Genomic DNA, 19933 nt, shown 5'->3' on the forward strand with positions numbered 1-19933 from the left:
TCTGTTGGGTCATTCTAGACGGTGCGTCACTTGCACAAACCCTGGTTACACAGCTTTAGCACGTGGGTGCCCACATCTGCCACGGTGAGGACTGCCCGGCCAGGCCCGGCCTTCCGACCCCAGGGGAGACTGATCTCACGGTCCCTTTGCACCCACTTCCTCCGCGAGGGTGACCCCATTTTCCAGCACCTTCAACGACTCGCCCTGGTGCTCTGGTCCTATCTGCACAGCTGGGGGCGAGGCCCCATGAGAGCTGCTCTGCGACCAAGGGGGACGAGGCTGCACGCCAGCCTGCCTGCTGCATGTACTGCGAGGAGGGCCGGAGAGGAGGCAGGGGTTCTATTACACGACACGACCCTCACAGACACGCTTGAGCTGAAGTGCAAGGGTTCACGCAGAGAATGTTTGTTGCGCTGTCGTCACAACGGCTCTGACACAGGAACTTGGACATGCTCTCGACATCCTGAGCCACTTGAGTAAGCAGATCACAATGCACACACGTCATGAAACACTTCAGGGCCACTGAAAAGAACTCAAGTAGGAATCGTATTCAGCCACGAAAAGTGGCTGTTGTCACGTTAAGTTGTCACTGTTACAACCTGGGTGGACTTTGGAAATATTACATTCAACTTAGCAACAGATAGAAAGTGGAATAAAGGACCCCAGGACCCGGGGGCGGGGGGCCAGGTAGGGACTTAATGTTGAAGCGTAGTTTCTGCCTGGGGCGATGAAACCGCATGGAGATAGATGAAAACACTGTGAAGGCACGGCTGCTAGGTACATCCAAAAGTGGATAAAACAGCAAGTTTTCTGTTATCTATTCTACAGTGAAAAAGAATCACAGTCATGAAGAACAGGGTGCATCTGTGCGAAAGAAGCAGAAATGTGGAGAACCATTTTCATACAAAGAAAACCGAGTTTCACACGTTGAGCGCGTGGGCACAGAAAATCCTAAGAGCCATGAAGCTGTGAACAGAAGTCACCCTCGGACGAGGATGGGAGCACTTCGCGGACTTTGTTCTGTTTGAATGTTGTTGCTTAGAATGACAGACAAAAGTGTTTAAAAGTGATAGAACTCTCAAGAATAGAAATAACCAAAAAAATGCCTAATGTGACCTGAAGTCTGTCAGTCAAGAGCATGTCCCTTTAGAGACCCAGCAGCAAGGCCTTCACTCTGAGTGGCCACATCCACCGCTGCAAATGACACAGTGGCCAGGCGGGGGCCCTGTGATCACTGGGTGAAGGCCATCTGCCCCCCAGCAGGCTGGGAGCCCACACCACCCTGCAGACCCCACAGACCCCGAGAGAAGCCATGTGTCACCGACACTGCGCACGAGACAGAAGCGTTGATCAGCTTCTGAAGCTGCTTGTCCTCCTAGAAAGGGGGCCGAGGCAGAGGCGGCCGGCTGTCACTGGTCTTTGAAGTTGGCCTTTCTCTTCTCCACAAATGCGGCCATCCCTTCCTTCCGGTCTTCCTGTGGGGAGGAGAAGCAGCGGTGGACGGAGGCTCTTCCCAAGGCCAGGCCTGCTCACTGCCTGCTGGCTCCTCCCACCCTCAGCCGTCCACACCCACGGGTTCTGTGGTGGGATCACCTCAAGGGTGAATGACCCAACTCCCTGACCAGCGAGGGTGGGCCCGGAAATGGGTATTTTCAGAGTAAACACCCCTGCCCTGCCGTGGTGACGGTCATTCTGTCATCCACTAACCTTCGAGTGAAATAAACCCTCATCTACAGAGAACCTCAGGTGCATGTACTCATTCACCAAATCATAACCTGATCTAGTGTGACCTGTGTCAGGTGGTGTCCTGAGGGTTAGGAAGCAGGACACAAGGAAAGGCTCCACCTCGGCCCTCCTTCCTCACACACGCACTGACACACATGCACACACACATACGTACTTGCAACACACGAACACTCACACCACATGCACGCATTCACACACAAGTGTACACATGCAATACTCACACATGCACTCATACCACACGCATGCACTCACAACACACGAATACACTCATACCACATGCATGCACTCACACATAAGTGCACACAGGCACGTACTCACACATGCACACACACCACATGCATGTACTCACACCACATGCACTCACAGCACACACATGCACTCACAACACATGAGTACTCATACCACATGCATACACTCACACATAAGTGCACACCGGCATGTACTCATGCACATATGCACACAATGCACTCATAGTACACGCATGCACTCACACACAGATGCACCCATACCACACACATGCACTCACATGTGCACATACACATGTACACACACATATCTGCACTTCCTCAAGAACCAAAGTCATTTTAATCTTTTATGAAACACCTATATATGACTTCCTGATAGTAAGAAATGAATTTTAGTGACTATTACAAGAATGACTTCCTTCAAGTTACTGGCAGATACCCTGGAAAATAATGTGCCAAGGCTTCAAATTACAGTGTTAAAATACACTTGATCCCCATTCCAAGTAACTGGAACGATCTAGGAAAGTTATGGGTAAATAGATTGCCTTTTAAATACAGGAACTGCTATTTAAGTGTGCAGTTCCTAAGATCTTTTGTAATAAGAAATAACTGTAAAAGTTTTGTACTTTTGAACTTCCACACACTGTGCTGTGTGCTATTTGCTCAGTCGTGTCTGGCTCTGTGTGACCCCGTGGACTATAGCCTGCCAGGCTCCTCTGTCCTTGAGATTCTCCAGGCAAGAATGCTGGAGTGGGTTGCCATGCCCTCCTCCAGGGGATCTTCCCGACCCAGGGATTGAAGTCAGGTCTCCCGCACTGCAGGCGGATTCTTTACGGTCTGAGCCACCAGGGAAGCCCCATTTATTTGCAAACATCACTGCCCAGCTACAGGGAGGCTATGAGTTCTGACCAGAGAGAAACGGTGATAAAATCTACAACCAAATTCCAGAACTTCCACGGCTGTGATTCCCCAAGTGAATGAGGCTACTCACGGTGGCGAAAGTTGAGTAGAAGAGCTTCTTCTCCAATTTAACGCCCTCTGCTAATGTCATTTCGAAAGCTGAAAAAGAAGACCCTGTGGTGAGGAGCTGAGGCACAGACGTGGCAGCGTGGAACTTCTTGCAGAGGCAGGAAGCGGCCCAGGGACCGACGCGCGCTTCGATGTCGTGGGACTGAAGCGCAGCCTCCCTCGCCAGGCGTCGCCCCGGCCGCGGCCCAGTGAGCAGCTGCTCCCGGGCTCCGTGGGCCTGCGTGGGGGCCGGCGTGACCGGCGTGGAAGGCGGGATGGAAAAAGCTGTCCAGTCAAGAGGGGGCTGAGGAAGCCCAGAACGCGGACTCTAGAAGCACGACAAAGGACGACACTGAAAATGGAGCTGTGGGCAGAAAGGAGCGAGGCCCAGGTACGTCTGCAGCAGAGGCGAGGGGGCGCGAGGCTCGTGGAAGCTTCCGCGGCAGCCCCGGCAGCCAGGCCCTGTGACCAGCGCCAGGTGATGACAGGCGCCCCGGGCCTCGCTGCGCACCCCCGCCCTACACACTCCACGCACTGAAGGCTGAGCCCGGGGAGCAGAGGCAGGGTCGGGGCAGCACGGCCCTCCAGGGCCACTCCCTGCCCTCACAGGCGGGACCAGCAAAGGGGCAGCCTCGCTCCACGCTGAGACGAAATCGCCATGTTAACACCCAAGCGGTTCTCAAGAGGGGCGGTCAGAGCTGCTCTGCTGGCCAAGAGTGGCCACCGAGCCCAGACCCACAGCTGGCAGGGCGGAACCGCCCCCGGCTCACCCCCGGACGGTCAGGAGTGGCTGCGGCAGAGGGGAACCTCCTCCTCCCAGGTTCTGCAGGGGACCCTCCTGGGCTGCCTCTGCTCGCCAGCACTGGCCCCCAGGCTGGCCCAGTTCTCAGGTCCTGCTTCCAAGGGGAGCTCAGACCAGTTCAACAGAATTTGTGAGCAAGCAACTAGAAACTAGAATGCTACGAAGAGCCAAAATCGAAATACTGAGAAATCTAACAATTTTTGTCCAGATTAATTAAGATGCACAATTCAGACCCCAAATTATCAAGCCTCGCAACTACTCCTGTGCAGCCTCTCCACCCTCTTCCCTACCTGCGTTCACTGATTCTTTGGCCATTGCTGTTACAATTTTAGAGTTGCTGGCAATTTTTTCTGCACATTGGATGGCTTCTTCGACCACTGTCTCAACAGGAAAAATTTTGCTTACAAGACCTACAACACAAAAAGGTAAAAAACACGTGGAAACAGCTGGTTCTAGTTCTCTGTCACAGCATGGGCCTCCAACAGAGACACTGGAAAGGATCCACAGTGTCCCCTGGTGGGGCCGCCCCCCTTTGCTGCGGAGGTCTTGGGGCTTACAGTCAAAGGCCACTGAGGGGCTGGAAGAGGGCCTGCCTGCAGGGGGTCTTGGAAACCCCCCATTGTTCACGTTGGTTCTGAGAAGTGGGATGGTTTCACTGTTAGTCTTTAATTCAGGAGGACATTTGAGTCACTCCATTGTGCATGGTGGTATTTCAGACACAGGCAGAGAGTATCCTGGACTTGTAGGATGCTGGAAAGCTCTGTGCTGATCACTGTGGGAGTCCCTGGGTGAGGCCCTCCCCTCTCCACTCAGCTTCCCAAGGGGGCAACTCCACGGGGCGGCCCCAGCCTGTACCTGCTTGCTTGGCATCCTGGGCCGAGATCCGGTCACCAGTGAGGACCATCTCCATGGCCAGTGACTTTCCGACGGCACGGGTCAGTCTCTGGGTGCCGCCTGCACCTGCAGGGGCAGAGGGCTGCTGGGTATGCCGCTCTGTGGCCAAGAAGCCACAGACACGCTGCTGGCAAGTGTCTACGGCCTGAAGACCTACAGCACGGTTGGGGGGTGGGCAGAACTGGGGGACCCAGACACCACAAGGGAACCTCCTTCCCACACTCAGGTCCCTGCCTTGTGCCCTGGGCCCCCTGTACCAGCGCCTCTCGTGCAGAAGTCAGACTCTGGATGGATGTGTGGAGCTTGCAGACCCTGACCTGACCCACCCTGGAGGGCAGCTGGGGGCGGCCTCCTATCACAATCGGCTCTGCTCCCGGACTGGGACGTGGGCAAGGCTCCTGCCTCTCGGGCCTGGGGACGTGCTCCTCTCTCCTGGGATCTTCAGGTGTCTAGCCCCACGTGGACTTCGCCTCCACAGGCCCTGCTCCCCTTCCCACCCACTCAACGGCCTCTGACTGGAAAGACTGGTCTGCCCATTCACCTGCCCACAGTGAACCCCAGGGCTGCCAGGGTGAGGCAAGCGGCCACCTGAGGGAGGCACCCACGGTCCAGCAGACTCGGGCACTACCGCAACGTGGTGGGGACCTTGGGCACTGGGACAGGAAGAGTCTGGCAGTCACCCCCAGCTGACCCCACGTGGCTCACTGCCTGGCCTGGCTGAGACCCTGGACTCCAGGCTCTACACCCGGGTAGAGACTCTGTGGGGACACAGCCTGTAGCTCTCGTCAGGTGGGCCGAGGGGCAGAGGCATCGCTGTTGGCCCACTGCTCCCGTCACCCTCCCCGTGGCGGATGCGATTCCCTGCTCTGAACCTGCTGAGGCCACGGGTCTCGCTCTGGTCACTGAAATGGCAGCCCTCAGCGCTGGCCCATGGTCACCATGTTTTCTTCTCTGAGCTGCTGGCCTACAAGGACCCACCATGGATGCGGCTCAGCAGCAAGAGTCACTGCGGTCGGAAGCCAGTGTGTGGCCTGCCCAGAGGAGCTGGCAGGGCTCCAGGCCCCCATGCCCCGCCCCACGCGGACGGTAGTGCAGCCAGGCTCACACACAGCCTCACTGTTTCTGTCTGACACTGAGACAGCCCAGATGCCCGGTAGAGGGCAGATCTGGGCCGATTACTTGAAGAGCTGACCCTAGAGCCTTTACCTGGGATGGTTCCTATTAGAATCTCCGGCTGCCCAAACTGGGCTTTCTCTCCAGCATAAATGATGTCACACATCATAGCAAGTTCACAGCCACCACCAAGCTGCAAAACAAGAGGCACCGCAAGAGGACCCCAGTTAAAAATCACTCTATTTGCTCATTTAAATCTTCTATTAAAAGGAACGCGGTCTGGGGTACAGTAGACATCAACACAGAGGTGGCAAGTTAGGTAACTGTTTCCATAAATTACGTACACAGTTGATTCTGCTGAGCTTTCTGGCAAGGGCCAGACAGCAAATGCTTTTGGCCTTGCATGTCCTACAGTGTCTGCTGTGGCCACTCCACTCGGCTGAGGGAGCTCAAAGGCAGCCAAGAGAGGGGAGAACTAAGAGGTCGCTGTGTTCCAATACACTCTGCCCACTGACCTGCTCACCCCAAGGAAGCTTTACTAAGGAACTGTGAGTTGAAAAGTCCTTCTCACTTCTGTACAGGCCACGGCCAGCCCCAGAACCTCTGAACCTTCCAGGTGCCTACAGGAGACCCGGACGCACCAAACGGGGCACCCAGAGCTTCCAACAGTAGCAGGAGGAGTTAATTTATAAGGCAGTGCAGGTTGGAAAGTCAGCAAAACTGCACCGAAAGCCAACACATGTGCCCTTAACCTTGCAGACGGGGAAGGCAGCTCCTGGGGAGTCTTAGGGACCACGCTGAAGACTAGGGGGCTTTACTAACAGGGGAATCCAAAGGCCAACAGCTGAACCCCCTCCCACAGAGCAGATGCTAAACGCCCTTTACAGGTCTTGGTTCTTTTGCATCACTGAGAATGAGACACAGCTTCCTCCAAATAAAAACTGGTGTTACTGCACAGATACAGTTCCTTCAGGTGCTCTGAGTGCAAGCAGGCGGTGTGGGGGGAACACTCACGGCATAGCCATTGACAGCAGCTATGATTGGCTTCTTGACACGCGTGAGTCGGTCCCAGTGGCTCAAAAACCCTCCAGAGTAACAGTCCTGGAACGTGTGGCTCTGCATTTCCTTGATGTCGGCTCCAGCTGGGTGGTGGGAAATGATGTTCCAGTTACCAGAGGTCCCACATCAACAGGCAGCTGCTGAGCGTCCCAAGGGTAAGCACTGGGCCTTTGGGGAAAGGCCACATGGACACACGGCTGGGCTGGGGGCACAGTGCAACACCGTGCGATACGAGGTGACGGAAGTAACGCAGAGGGGTGTGTACAGGACAGACCAGGAGGGGACTCAGAGAAAGCTGGGCTCACTCACTAGTCCCTCTCACCTGAGACCTGCCTGCCTGTGAGTGGGTTAATTCTGCTGGCAGAGCGTGCTCAACACTAAACACCAGAGAGGCCCCTCCAAGCAGCTCAGGGTTTGGTCTACCCTATGTAAATAAATCCCCAAGCTGCAGAACTTGCCTGATGCCTTCATGAAGGTATAAGGCTGCCTGCCATGCCACAGGTGTGATCACATACCTGGCAGCCGGCCACCATGCTGCCCAGCTCACCTGCAAATGCCTTCTCCCCGCCTGTGAGGACAATGGCCCCCACGGCTGGGTCTTCCTCGAAGGTCTGCAGCGCCTGGTTTAGCTCCGCGATCAGGCCATTGCAGAGAGCATTGAGGGCCTTGGGGCGGTTCAGCTGGATCAACCCCACGTTGCTGTTCTTTCCCTTCTTTGCTGTGATGATGTACTCAAAGGCTGTACCTGGGAAGAAAAGGCAAAGAGGGATTTCCACTAACAGAGGCACCAAACTGGGGGATGTATTCCGTCACTGGACAGGGTGACCCCGACACCTGAGGGCCCTGCTCAGTCCCTGGTGCTGCAGCTCACACCGCAGGGCTCTCTGCTTTCACAGATGTTGGAATGTTTCCTCAAGTTAAGACAGCCCCAGCAATGACCAGCGGCCTTCCTTCTGAATGTCTTGGCTGCCATCTCCCAGAACCTGTGCTGGAGATGCCTGGGATCCTGTAGAAACAAGAAATGAGGAAACTCCCTCTTTAAACAGATGCCAACTGGGTGAAGTGCACACAGGCAACGGGCAACTGCCTAGGAGGGGCAGCCTGCTCAGGGAGCCAGAATGACCTCGGGGGCGGGGGGGAAAGCTTAACCAAGGCAGCTGTTTCCTTGAACGGGGTACCTATCCGGTGGGCTTGCTGGGGAGTGACTGAAATCACCCATGTGTAGGCAGCATCCCCCAAACCCCGTATACAAGACCAAAAAAGACTGCTGGGTACAGGCCAGGATGTAGGAGCAGGTGGTCAAAAGGAACTCAGGTAACATGAACGCTAGTTAACAGCTCGGCCAAGTGGACACACAGGTGAAGGAAGAGGCTGTAGAGATTCGTTCCCAGAGATGTGGCCAAGAGTTCCTGGGAAATACGGGGTGGTGGAGGGGCGGGGGGCGGGGGGGGGAGGGGGGTGCCCAGCTGGCTGGGGGTGGGGCAGGCAGAACCTGAAGGGAGAAGCAGTGGATCTGGGGAGGCCGGGCAGGAGGCACCACAGGACAGCACGCGCGACCCCTTCCAATTGCAGATGCGCGAACCGCGCGTCCTCTTAGTCTGTTTCACACCAAATGCTGAAGTGGCCAGAGGTCTTGGCACTCAGCCCCGAGAACCCGGGGTCGAGACGCTAGTGATCCCAGGGCTCCGCGCGCTCAAGAAGGAGGTGCTGGGCGGGGGAGTCAGGCTGGACGCTCCCCGGCAGGAGCGCGGTGCGACCCAGGGGTCCCGGCCCTGGAAGAGGCCCTGCGACCCCAACCACGGCCCGCCCCCGCGGCCCCGCACTCACTCGAGGCGAAGGAGCGCTGCAGCGGGCAGCAGAGCCAGGGCCGCAGCGGGGCGCGGACGCGGGGCAGCAGGGCACGTAAGGCAGCCATGGCGCTCGCGTGGACGACTGTCCCCTCCGCCCGACCGAGCGGAGGGCCCGCCCCGCGGAGCCGCCCCCCGGCCGCGCCAGTCAGCGCCCGCCCCGTCCACCGGCCCGGGACGCGTGACCACGCAGGTATCGCGAGACCACGCCAGGCGGCGGAAGTGGGCGGGGCGACGGGCCTGCGGTTTAGAGAGGAGGGGGCAGAAGGAGGGTCCAGGAGGAGGGGCGCAGGCGGCACGGGGCTGGGCGAAGGGTTTGGAGTTCAGGTTCTGGTCCTTCTGCCGCCTGTGCTGCCCCAAGCTGTAGGAACTGTTGACTAACAAAAGGCACAATGTGAGAATTTCAAGTTAAGTTTTATTTGGGGCGAAATGAGGACTGCAGCTGGGGAGACTGTCCCTCAGATAGCTCTGAGGAATTGTTCAGAGGCGGTGCTGCTGCTTCTGAGTCGCTTCAGACGTGCCCCACTCTTCGCGACCCCGTGGGCTGCAGCCCACCAGGCTCCTCCGTCCATGGGTTTTCCAGGCAAGAGCACTGGAGTGGGCTGCCATTGCCTTCTCCGAAAGAGGCAGTGGGGGAAGGTCGATATATGATTTTGGTGCACGGGGAGGTCACTGCAATCAAGTGCTTACTTTACGAAAGGTTTCCTGTTAGTCATGAGGAGCCAGGGTGAAGGGTGAATGTCAGGGTGAAGGGATTTAGTGCTTTTCTAGATACCAAGAGACGGAAGGACTGGGGTCACGAAGTAAGTTTCTGAAAACATCTGTCTAAAGAGCTCTTACTCCAGTTGCCCTGGAGCACAGAGTGCCTCACTCTCCACCCTGCATGAAGACCGGCAACTACAGTGGCACACGTTGGATCCCTGCAGACGCAGGTGGCAAACGCCCTTGTTGTTCAGTCGCTGGCAAATGCTCTTGGCAAGTGCCCATTGGCAGTTGACAGAAGTAGCACAGAAGCTCTGAGACCAGACGCTCTGGGGCTAGCTGAGCCGTGGGGGTGGAAGCTTGCGTGGCCTGCTCACCACCGGTCCCCAAGCCTGGGGCCTGATGATGCACAGCTGGCTGGGACACCCGAGCGCCAAGAGGGACCTCCAGGAGCTCGCTGGAGTGCACCAGTCCACCGGTCCACGGTGCTGCCCTGCAGGGCTCTTGGTGGAGCTGTCTGCCGGCCCACACTACCTCGGTCTTCTCTACTCTAGGCGCAGCCGTGCCCTTGACCTTTGGCCCTTCCTGCTGTGTCTCAGGCTGCGGGACAGGCAGGGTGTACCCACTCTTGAGTGACTCGGCCTCGAGCCACAGCTGGGTCCTGGACTCTGAGCTGGAGGCAGTGGCTTTCTAGCCAAACCTGCCTGTGGACTCCCTGGAGCTGGGCGGCCCTACCTGTGACCTGAAGTCAGCACTCAGGGCCATGTTGAGGTGTAACCAGAGCAGAAAGCCAAACTCCCTGACAGTGGGTGTTTGCAGCACGCCAAGCAAAGGGATGAGAGACAATCTCAGATCCACTCAGACCAACTCTGATAAGCCTCTGACCAACTTGGTCTTTGAGTTAGGGGATTTTTAAAAAAAAATTTTTTTTTTAAAAAAAGAAAGGTTGAGATTCATTTTGTGACATTTCTGAATCTAGTTTCAGGAGTCAGGATGTCTCCGATTTACGTTCTCAGGCTTGGTGGTCCGGTTGAGGGGTCTGTGAGCTCATCTTGCCCTGGAGAAATAACCTGAGTTTGTACATTAATGAGGTCTACAGCAGCAACTTTAGTACACTAACTCTTTTATTGACAGCATCCATCTTAGTCATCTGACTCTACCTGGTTACTGTTCAGTTAGCACAGTACTAAGGTCAGAGGGCACAAGAAAGGAAGGTTTGGGGTGGAGAGATTGATCATGAACTCAGAGGATTTGGTTTTAGGGGGACTTGATTTAAATGTCACGGAGAATTCAGAGTTAATACTGTTTTGCAGTGTGGAGAGGAGTTGTGAGGCAGATGTGTTTAGAAGAGGGAAAGATAATTTATTAACAAAATGCTTCCTTTTAGAGGCATTGCGTAACTGAGTTTTCCCCTGCCGAGCACTGTGACAAACGTCTACTCACACTCCATGTTTCTCTCCCTCCCATCTCACGGGCCACAGGTGCTCGTGAAGTGTGTGCGGCATTAGTCGCAGCAGCTGCACTGAGTGGCTGAGGGAAGCTTTGCGACAGTTGTGAACAATTCATGTCAATCTGAAGTTTATGTATTTATAGGTCTAGATATAACATGAGTGAAGCATAATACAGACTCTTTACATTGCTAACTAGATACCTATTGAACATTAGATGTGAGTAGTTTATTTTTGTAAAATAAGATGTAATTGGTGGTGCTAGTAGTAAAGAATCTGCCTGCCAATGCTGGAGACATAAGAAATGTGAGTTTGATCCCTGGATCAGGAAGCTCCCCTAGAGGAGGGTATGGCAACCTACTCCAGTATTCTTGCCTGGAGAATTCCATGGACAGAGGAGCCTGGCAGGCTGCCTTCCATGGGGTCACAAAGAGTCGGACATGACTGAAGAAACTTAGCACAAACACAGGCAAATTTTAACAATGAAATAATTTCTTTACTTTGATTTATAAATTTCAAATGTTTGGACACCTATTATTAGCCTCCATTTGTATTCTTGCCCAAATTCTGCAAATTTGAGGGTGAAGATAAAAAGATAACCTACATGGGACTACCTGGTGGTCCAGTGTTAGGACTCAGACCTTTCACTGCTGGGGCTTGGGTTTCATTCCTGGTCTATGACCAGGAGAACTATGACCCTGCAAGTTGCACAGGGCAGCCAAAAAGGAAAGAAAAAAAAAATCACCTACAAATGAAAAGCAAAATGGATGTTTTCAAGCAAATAATAAAATCCAAATTAGAATTTAATACTCAGCAAAACTTTATTTCCAGGCTAAGGATAGAATAAAGGCATTTTCCTACAAAGAGATAACAAGAGACTTTACCACAGCAGGCTCTGTCCTAGTGTGGGCTACGGTGCTGTGACAGGCACCCAAACGGAAATGGCTCCAACATGAAAGAACTTTTTTCTAACACTCCAGGGCTAGTATTGAAAGTAGGTGGCTGCTATCCTTCATGAAATAATTTATGGACAAAAGCACAAATGACAAAAGAAAACATACACACACACACACACACACACACACACATATATATATATAAATTAGACTTCACCGAAATTAAAAACTTACATGTTTCAGAGGCAAACATAAAAAAAGTGAAAAGCCATCTCACAGAATGAGAAAAAGTCTCACAAGTCATATATCTGAGAAGGGTCTTGTGTCTAGAAGATATAAAGAATACTTTCAACTTGCTATCCCAAAAAACAGTCGTTTTACCATTTTCGTCTATTTTATGAGACTCATGGACACGGACATAGTTTGAGTAAACTTCGGGAGTTGGCGATGGACAGGGAGGCCTGGTGTGCTGCAGTCCATGGGGTTGCAAAGAGTTGGCCATGACTGAGTGTCTGAACTGAACTGAACTTAACATTTTCCCCTATTTTACAGAGAAAAAGAGGAAGCTGGGAGGAGTTCTGAAAAAAAGTCAATTGGAGGCAAATTAGAGTTCAGGGTGGTGACAGGTTCTCATTGGCCTAGTAGCTAGGGTCCTCACCTTCCTGGAAAAGATGCAATGAATGTCTTTCCGGTTGGGACCTGTCATGGAGGATTCTTTCCTGTTGGTGATCCTTCTCTCTGGGTCTGTAATTGACAATGGTTCTTGTAATTGACAGTCAAGTGTCTGAGAGCTCCCTCTTCTGGCCTTCCAGCTCCATTTTAAATGGTTTCCCTTTATTGATGTTCACAAACTCAGTGATACAAAGACAGTTAACAAAGAGCAGAGGATTGAACAGACATTTCTACAATAAAAATACACAGATGGCCGATGAGCACACAAAAAATGTTCAACACTACTAGTCACTGGAAGTGAAAGTCGTTCAGTCGTGTCTGACTCTTTGCGACCCGATGGACTGTATAGTCCATGGAATTCTCCAGGCCAGAATACTGGAGTGGGTAGCCTTTCCCTTCTCCAGGGGATCTTCCCAACCCAGGGATCAAACCCAGGTCTCCCGCAGTGCGGGCGGATTCTTTACCAGCTGAGCCACAAGGGAAGCCCAAGAATCCTGGAGTGGGGAGGCCATCATTAGGGAAAAACGAAATCAGTGGCATCATGAGATGTCTGTTAGGATGCTGTTCAGTTGCTAAGTTGTGTCCTACTCTTGTGACCTCGTGAATGCCAGGCTTCCTGTCTTTCTTTTTTCGTTTTTTCTTTTTTCCATTTATTTTTATTAGTTGGAGGCTTCCCTGTCTTTCACTGTCTCCTGGAGTTTGCTTAAGTTCATGTCCACTGAGTTGGCGATGCTATCTAATCATCTCACCCTCTGCTGCCCTCTTCCCCTTTGGCCTTCGGTCCTTCTCAGCATCAGTGTCTTTTCCAGTGTTGTAGCTTTCTGCATCAGGTGGCCAGAGTATTAGAGCTTCAGCTTCACCATCAGTTCTTCCAATGGAGATTTTCAGGTTTGATTTCCTTTAGGATTGACTAGTTTCATCTCCTTACTGTCCAAGGGACTCTCAAGAGCCTTCTCCAGCACTACAGTTCAAAAGCATCAGTTCTTCTGCACTCAGCCTTTTTTTTATAGTCCAACTCTCAATCCATACATGAATACTGAAAAACCATAGGTTTGACTATACACACCTTTGTCAGCAAAGTGATACCTCTGTTCTTGAATACACTGTCTAGGTTTGTCATAACTTTCCTTCCAAGAACTAAGCATCCTTTAATTTCCTGGCTGCATTCACTGTCCACAGTAATTTTGGAGCCCAAGAAAATGAAATGTCACTGCTTCCATTTTCCCCCTCTCTATTTGCCATGAAGTGAGGGGACTGGATGCCATGATCTTTATTTTTTGAATGTTGAGTTTTAAGCCAGCGTTTTCACTCTCCTCTTTTACCTTCATCAAGAGGCTCTTCAGTTCCTCTTTGCTTTCTGCCATAAGTGTGGTGTCATCTGCATATCTGATGTTATTTCTCCTGGCAATCCTGATTCTAGCCTGTGATTCATCCAGCCTGGCATTTTACATGATTTACTCTGCATATAAGTTAAATAATCAGGGTGACAATATAGCCTTATCTTACTCCTTTCCCAATTTTGAACCAGTCCGTTGTTCCATGTCCGGTTCTAACTGTTTCTTCTTGAGCCACATACAGTTTTCTCAGGAAACAGGTAAAGTGGTCTGGTACTCCATCTCTTGAAGAATTTCCCACAGTTTGTTGTGATCCACACAGTCAAAGGCTTTAGCATAGCTAACGAAGCAGATGTTTTCCTGGAATTCCCTTGCTTATCGAATGATCCAATGAGTGTTAGTAATTTGATCTCTGGTTCCTCTGACTCTTCAAAACCCAGCTGGTACATCTGGAAGTTCTCGGTTCACATATTGCTGAAGCTTAACTTGGGAGAATTTTGAGCATTACCTTACTAGTGTGTGAGATGAATGCAATTGTGTGGTAGTTTGAGCATTCTTTGGCATTGCCTTTCTTTGGGATTGGAATGAAACTGACCTTTTCCAGTCCTGTGGCCACTACTGAATTTTTCAAATTTGCTGACCTATTCAGTGCAGCACTTGAACAGCATCATCTTTTAGGAATTTAAATAGCTCAGCTGGAATTCCATTACCTCCACTAGCTTTGTTCACAGTAATGCTTCCTAAGGCCCACTTGACTTCACACTCTAGTCTGTCTGGCTCTAGGTGAGTAACCACACCATCATAGTTATCTGGGAAATTAAGACTTAAAAAAAAAAAAGTTCTTCTTAATCTCTTCTGCTTCCATTAGGTCCTTACTGTTTCTGTCCTTTATCTTGCCCATACTTGCATGAAATGTTTCCTTTGATCTCTCCAATTTTCTTGAAGAGACCTATAGTCTTTCCCATTCTTGCTTTCCTCTGACTTGTTTTCATTGTCCTTTTAAGAAGACCTTCTTATCTCTTTGCTATTCTCTGGAACTCTGCATTCAGTTGGGTATATCTTCCCCTTTCTCCCTTGCTTTTTGCTTCTTTCCTCAGCTATTTTTAAGACCTCCTCAGACAACCACTTTGCCTTCTTGCATTTCTTCTTTGAGATGGTTTTGGTCACTGCCTCCTGTACAGTGTTATGAACGTCTGTCCATAGTTCTTCAGGCACTCTGTCTTCCAGATCTAGTCCCTTGAATCTATTCATTACCTCCACTGTATAATCATAAGGGATTTGATTTAGGTCACACCTGAATGGCTTAGCAGTTTTCCCTACTTTCTTCAACTTAAGCCTGAATTTTGCAATAAGGAGCTCCTGATCTGAGCCAGTCAGCTCCAGATCTTGCTTTTCCTGACTGTATAGAGCTGTTCCAATCTTCAGCTGCAAAGAAAATAGTCAGTCTGATTTCAGTATTGTCCATTTGGTGATATCCATGTGTAGAGGTGTCTCTTGTGTTGTTGGAAGAGGTTGTTTGCTATGACGTATGTTCTCTCGGCAAAACTCCTTTAACCTTTGCTCTGCTTCATTTTGTCTTCTAAGGCAAAACTTGCCTGTGACTCCAGGTATCTCTTATCTTCCTACTTTTGCATTCCAATCCCCTATGATGAAAAGGACTTTTTTTTTTTTTTTTTTTGGTGTGGTGTTAGAAGGTCTTGTAGGTCTTCATAGAACTGGTCAACTTCAGCTTCTTTGGCATCTTTGGTTGGGGCATAGACTTGGATTACTGTGATACTGAATTGTTTGCCTTGGAAATGAACTGAGATCATGCTGTCATTTTTGAGATTGCACCAAAGCACTCTATTTCAGAGTCTTTTGTTGATGATGAGGGCTACTCCTTTTCTTCTGAAGGTATCGTGCCCAAAGTAGTAGATACAATGGTCAACTGAACTAAATTCACCCATTCCTGTCTCTTTTAGTTCACTGATTCCTAAGATGTCGATGTTCATTCTTGCCATCTCCTCCTTGACCACGTCCCACTTACCTTGATTCATGGATGGAATATTCTAGGTTCCTATACAATACTGTTCTTGGCAGCGTCAAATTTTACTTTCATCCCCAGACACAGCCACAACTGAGTATTGTTTCTGCATTGTCCCAGCTGCTTCATTCTTTCTGGAGTTGTTAGTAATTGTCTTCCCCTCTTCCCCAGTAGCATATTGGGACACCTTCTGACCTGAGGGGCTCATCTTCCAGAATCATATCTTTTTGCCCCTTTCATACTGTTTATGAGGTTCTCACAACAAAAATAGAGGAGTGGTTTGCCATTTCCTCCTCCAGTGAGCCATGTTTTGTCAGAACTCTCCACTATGACCCATCCAGGTTGAGTTGGCATGGCATGGCTCACAGCTTTATTGAGTTACACAAGCCCCTTCACCATGACAAAGCTGTGATCTATGAATGGGCAAAATTCTATGTATAGTAAATGTCCAGAATGGGCAAAGCCATAGAGGCAGAAAGTAGACTGGTGGTTGCCAGCAGCTGCAGAAGGGGGTGGTGGGCACTGCTAAAGGGCAGGGGGTTTCCTTATGCAGTGATGACAATGTTCTAAACTTGATGTGGTGATGCCTGCACAACTCTGTAAATGTCTTGTAAACCAGTGAATTGTTCACTTTAAATGGGTGAAGTGTATGGCATGTGAATTATAATCATAAAAACTGTTTATAGAAATGAACAGCCTGATTTAGTTAAGCCACAGATACTGTCACTGGGTAGTTACGGCCTCTATTGTTGTGCATGGCCCTTGGGCATCAGAAGAAGCCCGTGACTTTGTTCTAGGTAGACTGAAACGAGGTGTGTGTGTGTCAGACCTGCTGCTGGTCGCCTGAGAGCCAGCAGAACAATCCAGCGCCTGGCCATGGCCACATGAGCAGGTGGGCCAGTAATGACAGACGAGCTCCAGGTCAGAGGGTTGGCTGCAGTCACTATAGTGTTCAAGTGGCAGTCCTACATTAAGGGGACAAAAGGCATGAATGCCACACCCCTGCATCTCCTGGGGTCTAAGGTGCTCCCTTCCCGGGAGTCAAGAGTGCTGCCCTTGCTCCCTGGCCATAAAGTCAGTGTCATAGTTTTGTTACTCTGCCTTTGGTTCTATCACCAGGCCTTTAGTCCAGGTCAGGTATGAGTGGGATGAGGGCATTTTTACACCTTGGCCACCACGGGGATACTCAGCCATGTAGTCCCTGCCTCCATGGTGCAGAGTCCTGCCAATCAACAAAAGGCTTCAAGAGGCTGAGCCAGAATTAAGTTCAAGCCCCTCAGACTCCTTCTGGCTGTTTCCACCAGGGATGGTCAGGGCTGAATCTCAAATTTTCTAAATAGGCCTAGGTAAGCCCTTGTCATCCTGAACTTTACTAGAGAAAGGCTGACGGGCAGAGAAGAGGGAGGAGATGATGAGGGCAGTGTGGGAAGATTCTACTCTGACCATCCCTGGGTGGCGACAGCCAAAACAGGGTCTGGGGACCATTCACCCTGCTGGGCTTCAGCTTAGCTGACCCTTGGGGGAACACCTCAGGAGGGCGCTCCGTTCTTCAGGCAGCAAAATGGGGGGTAAAGTTCCCCCTGCAGACAGGCACACCAGGGCCAGGGTGGGGGCACCCCAGATGGGCTGTTTCATTGGACTTGCAGGGTCACCTGGCCCTTTCCTCCTTAGTTGCAGGATGTCAAGCTGAGCGACCAGGCCAGAGGTATGGGCAGCATTATGGGCTGGGCTCAGGCCCGGCGCTTTAGCCAGGAGGTGGCACCGCTGAGCCCGGGCCGCCTCTAGATTTCCGAGGTCACTGCCACCTCCAAAGGTGGCGCTGCAGGGACAAACGAGGTGAGCCCCCGCCCAGGACTAGCACGGTGGCCCCCCACCCCACTCGCTGCAAGCGGGGTTCTTCAACCGGGCGCTTTCCCTGTGGGACAAGTGTGGTGCTCGCCTGGAGGGCACCAGCTGGCTCCCTTGGTCCCATGTAGGGGAGGGGTGCAGGGATGCGAAGCGGCTTGGAGAGGTGGGATGTAAGAGAGGAGGGAAGGGCAGGGGGTGCTCGGCAGGGCAGGGTGTGGAGAGTGTTGAGTGAAGAGCCCAAGATGCACACATGCAGCAAACTCGGAGCAGACAAGTTATCAAGCCTCTCTAGAGACGCCCGCCACCCCTGCCCTCGGGCAGTGGGCTGTTACTGGCAGTCATGCCTTGATCTGCTTGGCAGCCTGTACGACCAGCCACAGAAACTGTTCAGTATCAGGAGCCAGACAGCCTGTAGTCTGAGCACAGGGGGAGAGTTTTCAGAGCTTGCTATCGGTTCATAGAGACACCGCTCCTCAGTTCAGTTCAGCTGCTCAGTCGTGTCCCATTCTTTGCGAGCCCATGGACTGCAGCACACCAGGCTTCTCTGTTCATCACCAACTCCCAGAGCTTGCAAACTCATGTCCATCGAGTCGGTGATGCCATCCAACCATCTCATTCTCTGTCGTCCCCTTCTCCTGCCCTCAATCTTTCCCAGCATGAGGAGCTTTTCCAATGAGTTGGCTCTTCACATCAGGTGGCCAAAGTACTGGAGCTTCAGCTTCACGCCTCTCCTAGATAGTTCTTTTAAAAGGCAGGTAAATGGCCACCTCATGCGAAGAGTTGACTCATTGGAAAAGACCCTGATGCTGGGAGTGATTGGGGGCAGGAGGAGAAGGGGACAACAGAGGATGAGATGGCTGAATGGCATCACCAACTCGATGGGCATGAGTTTCGGTAAACTCCGGGAGTTGGTGATGGACACGGGGGCCTGGCATGCTGCGATTCATGGGGTCACAAAGAGTCAGACATGACTGAGCGACTGAACTGAACTGAACTGAAATGGCTACCCAATCCTATGGACAGAGGTGTCTGTCAGGCTATAGTCCATAGTGTTGCAAAGAGTAGGACATGACATGGCTTATCAATTAGACAGCAGTAGCCGCATCCCTTGCATGCACATCTCACTGGAGGAAAGGACCACATTCAGTTCAGTTCAGTCGCTCAGTCGTGTCCGACTCTTTGCGACCCCATGAACTGCAGCACGCCAGGCCTCCCTGTCCATCACCATCTCCCAGAGTTTACCCAAACTCATGTCCATTGAGTCAGTGATGCCATCCAACCATCTCATCCTCTGTCGTCCCCTTCTCCTCCAGCCCTCAATCTTTCCCAGCATCAGGGTCTTTTCAAATGAGTCAGCCCTTCGCATCAGATGACTAAAATATTTGAGTTTCAGCTTCAACATCAGTCCTTCCAATGAACACCCAGGACAGATCTCCTTTAGGATGGACTGGTTGGATCTCCTTGCAGTCCAAGGGACTCTCAAGAGTCTTCTCCAACACCACAGTTCAAAAGCATCAACTCTTTGGTGCTCAGCTTTCTTTATAGTCCAACTCTCACATCCATACATGACTACTGGAAAAACAATAACCTTGACTAGTCCATATTGATTTTTCAATATGCTGTCTAGGTTGGTCATAACTTTCCTTCCAAAGAGTAAGCGTCTTTTAACTTCATGGCTACAGTCACCATCTGTAGTGATTTTGGAGCCCCCAAAATAAAGTCAGCCACTGTTTCCCCATCTATTTGCCATGAAGTGATGGGACCAGATGCCAGGAACTTAGTTTTCTGAATGTTGAGCTTTAAGCCAACTTTTTCACTGTCCTGTTTCACTTTCATCAAGAGGCTCTTTAGTTCTTCATTTTCTGTCATAAGGGTGCTGTCATCTGCATAGTTATATGACTATTTTCTGTCTCCCTCCCACTGGTCTCCCATGAGGGCTGGGATTCTGTCCCTCTTACTCAGGATTGAGTCCTCAGCACCTTGATTACTTGTATAGGTACTGTCTTTTCAGGTTTGAGAAGCAATTAGATCTTAAACCTCATTCCAGGCAGTGGCATTGGGTGACTGGCAACAGCCTGGGAGGCATTCTCTGCAAACCAGGATTCCAGGAGGGAACAGCACACGGGAACAGCATGCATAGTTGGAGGTGGGTCTGCTGTATCCAGTAGGCTGACCTTCCCCCTCCTGTCCACTCTTTGGCTCCCATAATACTGGCAGCAAGGCTTATATGCTCCAGACAGGAGACTGGAAGACCCTTCCCAGGGAGCCTGACCAACCCAAGAGGAAGAACTTAAGA

The 19933-nt window shown here is 51.4% G+C and overlaps 1 protein-coding gene across 1 annotated transcript; it reads right to left on the bottom strand.

The window, feature by feature from the left end:
* Positions 1–523: 523 nt before the first annotated feature.
* ECHS1 (enoyl-CoA hydratase, short chain 1) lies at positions 524–8820 on the bottom strand. Its single transcript, XM_070470540.1, has 8 exons — positions 8695–8820; positions 7415–7612; positions 6823–6950; positions 5902–6001; positions 4657–4761; positions 4092–4211; positions 2983–3050; positions 524–1475 (listed from the first exon to the last, which is right to left on the bottom strand). Exons 1-8 carry the CDS (start codon positions 8780–8782, stop codon positions 1410–1412), a joined length of 873 nt encoding a protein of 290 aa, XP_070326641.1. The 5' UTR covers positions 8783–8820; the 3' UTR covers positions 524–1409.
* Between the last annotated feature and the right edge of the window lie 11113 nt (positions 8821–19933).

Source organism: Odocoileus virginianus, chromosome 7 (genome assembly GCF_023699985.2).
Source record: "Odocoileus virginianus isolate 20LAN1187 ecotype Illinois chromosome 7, Ovbor_1.2, whole genome shotgun sequence".
Taxonomy (NCBI): Eukaryota; Metazoa; Chordata; class Mammalia; order Artiodactyla; family Cervidae; genus Odocoileus; species Odocoileus virginianus.